At 36.7% G+C, this 3254-nt stretch overlaps 1 protein-coding gene across 1 annotated transcript in view; it reads right to left on the bottom strand.

Moving 5' to 3' along the window:
* Nucleotides 1–3254, bottom strand: part of LOC107639763 (transducin beta-like protein 2) — a 6531-nt gene extending 3277 nt beyond the window's left edge. The window contains exons 1-5 of the mRNA XM_016343362.2: nt 2870–3254; nt 2315–2420; nt 1358–1418; nt 962–1254; nt 370–509 (exon numbers count right to left, since the gene is read on the bottom strand). Of these exons, the coding sequence (XP_016198848.1) occupies nt 370–509; nt 962–1254; nt 1358–1418; nt 2315–2420; nt 2870–3085 (816 nt within the window). The 5' untranslated portion in view covers nt 3086–3254. The remainder of the gene's footprint in view (nt 1–369; nt 510–961; nt 1255–1357; nt 1419–2314; nt 2421–2869) is intronic.

Below are 3254 nucleotides of genomic sequence, written 5' to 3'. Positions count from 1 at the left end.
AGTTTACCAACTGCTCCACAGAACAAGGTTTATCACGTATCTTACCATAAACTTTGTACAAATATATATATATAAAAATGAAAGTAGCAACTTTTCCATGTTGCTTATTATCAATTGTTTCAATTGAATTGAAATAAATACAACAGGATACTTTTCAAGGAAAGCACAAAATATATTAAATACTACTGGGTGCAGCCTCATTGCATGGGCTAGGATAAGGGACTAAAACTGGAATTCAACCCTAGTTAGTGCAGGAATAGGAGAGGAAACTTAAAAGGCTACCTCCTACCTCCTATAGCATAACGCTGGTTAAGTGCATGTGAGACACAAAAAAAAAAGATTAGAAACTCTGTAACTCACAGAATTTACCTTAACATCTGCAGTAAAGGCCGCAGCCGCAATAAAACGCCCATTGGGTGATATAGCAGCCATGTTATTTTTCAATTGATTAGTATCGACATGACCCACATTCTTCCCAGTTCTTCCATGCCAAAGCATGATATCAGTCCCTGCATCAGAAATTAAAATTTTGGACAGACTGTAGAAAGCAACCATCAAGCAGTATATATTGGTGTAAAGATAGGGTTGATATTTTCATTCAGCTAGATAAAGGCATAATAAAACAACATACATTTGAATAATAAATAAAAGCATAAAACATGGTCTGTTTGAATCATAGAAACGTAAGATCGTTTGTGGTACTGGTAGCTGAAAGCTGTACAGCAGTTTGCAGTCATATACAAAGGTCCAGCCGTTCAGACAAGCAAAGGCAAGACATATAGGAGCCCGTATTCTATTCTAAATCCTTTTACCATAAAACCCAATTCTTTCTCAACAAGATATATTTAATTAACATTGACATTCCCTTTATAGTTGCTGAATACTATTAAATGAGAGCAATATATAAAGTGTGACATAACATTTTGTCTATAATTCCAACATGGCATTATGCTAAAAATACCTTCTGAACATGAGGCAATAATTGTACTTCCATCGGCACTTCCATAACTTGCCTTGGCTCCAAACAAAGTTATTATAGCTCTTCTGTCATGAACTTTGTGATGTTCCCACTTAATTTCGGGGAGAGGAAGCTTTGTTTGTGTGTTGTTTTCAGAAGCTTTAGGTTTCTCTTCCCCATACATGTATAATGAACTACCAGAGAGTGTATGAGATGCCACAACAATGGAGGATGTATCACCAGAAAATGCAACAGCCATTGGATGACCTCCAGCAGGCAAATTGATTCTCATAAACCTGCACAAGAGTTAAAAGGGGAAGATAAAGATTAGGCAAATAGAGCATCAATAATATCAAGATGACGTGTAAACATACGAAGAGATTTTTGAAATTCACATACTTGAAACTTTTACTTGAAGCATCCTCCAACTTAAATATCCTTATTATTCCATCCGCACAAGCTGTTTGCAACAATAAAACATTGTAAGAACATAAGAAAAAGGTTCATATATTATGCTTAATAGCTCAAACAAGTAGAAAAATAAAACAAAATTGATCATTAGAAAAATTGGAACAGTTAGGAATCCTAGGTTATATTAAGGCAGTCCAATGCACAAGCATCCTGCATTAATACAAGGTCTGGGAAATGGTCGTACACAAAGGGTGTAATGTACGCAGCCTAGCCATTACATTAGTAGTTGTTTCCACGGATTGAACCCGTGACCTTGAGGTCACACGGAAACAACTCAATCATTGCTCTAGGGCTCCCTTTCAATCCTAGGTTATATTAACTAGAAAGAAAATAGCCTACAACAGTGACGCATTATTTATAACTACATGTCAGCAAATGTGAAGTGACAACTAGGTATGTGAATATTGAGGCAAAAATATGTGTTGCAATATGTAATTTTAGGAGATACTTTGCGTCATGGGCAGTTTGTCCGCAACTTCAAAGGCCTTATGGGATAAAAGCAGGTGGGTTTATGGCTACCCAGCTCATAATTTCGTTACACTTGACAAAATAAATAAATAAGTCCACAATGAGGTTTGGATGTGCATTTATTTGTCAACTTCTGTAGAGAAAGTGTTGAACTGGATTTTTTAATCAATCATTTCATAATCATAAATCATATCCACGAAAGCTGTGAGATTTATCTTCACGACTCTTCACTTGAACAACGTACATATATAAACAGAACTATGGAAACATATTTTTTTTGCTACAGAAATTTTAAATCTAAAATTAAACTTGAACAAGGATCATGTATGAGCATCCATGAGGGTTGAGAAAATCTCCTTTAACTAGGTAGTAAACTACTGGCACAACTAAACAGATGTAAACAGAATATCCGAATACCTGTTGCCAGATTTTGCCCATCAGGAGAGAAGCATAACCCATTAACAGCATCACCATGGCCTTTCAGGGTGTTCAAATCCAATGGATGATGTCGCTTGGTTTGATCCTAATGTGACACAAACAGAAAAACTTAAATCCAGACCCCATAATTTCTAAACAAGTAAATTACTCAACTATCTCAATCACTACCCCCAAATGACCAAAACAGTAAATACAACCACTAACATAACCCATTTTTTCTCGAACATATTAAACATTATTTTGGTTGATAATTTAGTTAGTTAAAACTTACAACTAACAACTACTTAACCGTACAAGTTGAAACTAGCTCAATAACTTCAACCATAATTAAACATTCAAACATCATTGCAAAAAAATAAGTGTAAGACATAATAATACATCATTGCAGACACATCCATGAGAGGGAAATGGATAATTTTTTTCACATCACTAAAGAAATGCATGCAATGCCAGAGGAACTAGAAAAGAGTGAAAGAATACATACTACATAAAATAAATCATTTTTAATCGATAAAAAAAAGGGGGAAAAGGGACCTTATCGGAGTGGGAGTGGGATTTGGAGTGGGTTTTCTTGGAAGGAGGTGGGTGGGAGGGTTTGGAATGGGAGGAGGGGGGTTTGAGATTGATATTGGGATCGGCGAGGGATCGAATCTCCGATTGGCGGTTACGGAAGTAAGTGTTGAAGAAGAGGAATGCAATGATTGCTCCCAGGATCACTGACAGTGCTACAATCGGCATAATTGGATCCATTTCTTCAGATTCTTTATTTGTGATGCGATGCGATGAAGAAGAAGAAGAAGCAGTGGAACTTGGGGATGGGAAGAGGAAGAACTGAAGCAGGGGTTGGGGATTAACCCGATAACCCGTCACACCATATGTGCCGTCAGGGGAATTGGCGGTGCGGTTTAGACCGATTTTG

This window comes from Arachis ipaensis, chromosome B04 (genome assembly GCF_000816755.2).
Source record: "Arachis ipaensis cultivar K30076 chromosome B04, Araip1.1, whole genome shotgun sequence".
Classification (NCBI taxonomy): Eukaryota; Viridiplantae; Streptophyta; class Magnoliopsida; order Fabales; family Fabaceae; genus Arachis; species Arachis ipaensis.
The sequence above is the reverse complement of the archived record's forward strand: the minus strand, read 5'-3'. Positions and strand labels throughout refer to the sequence as shown.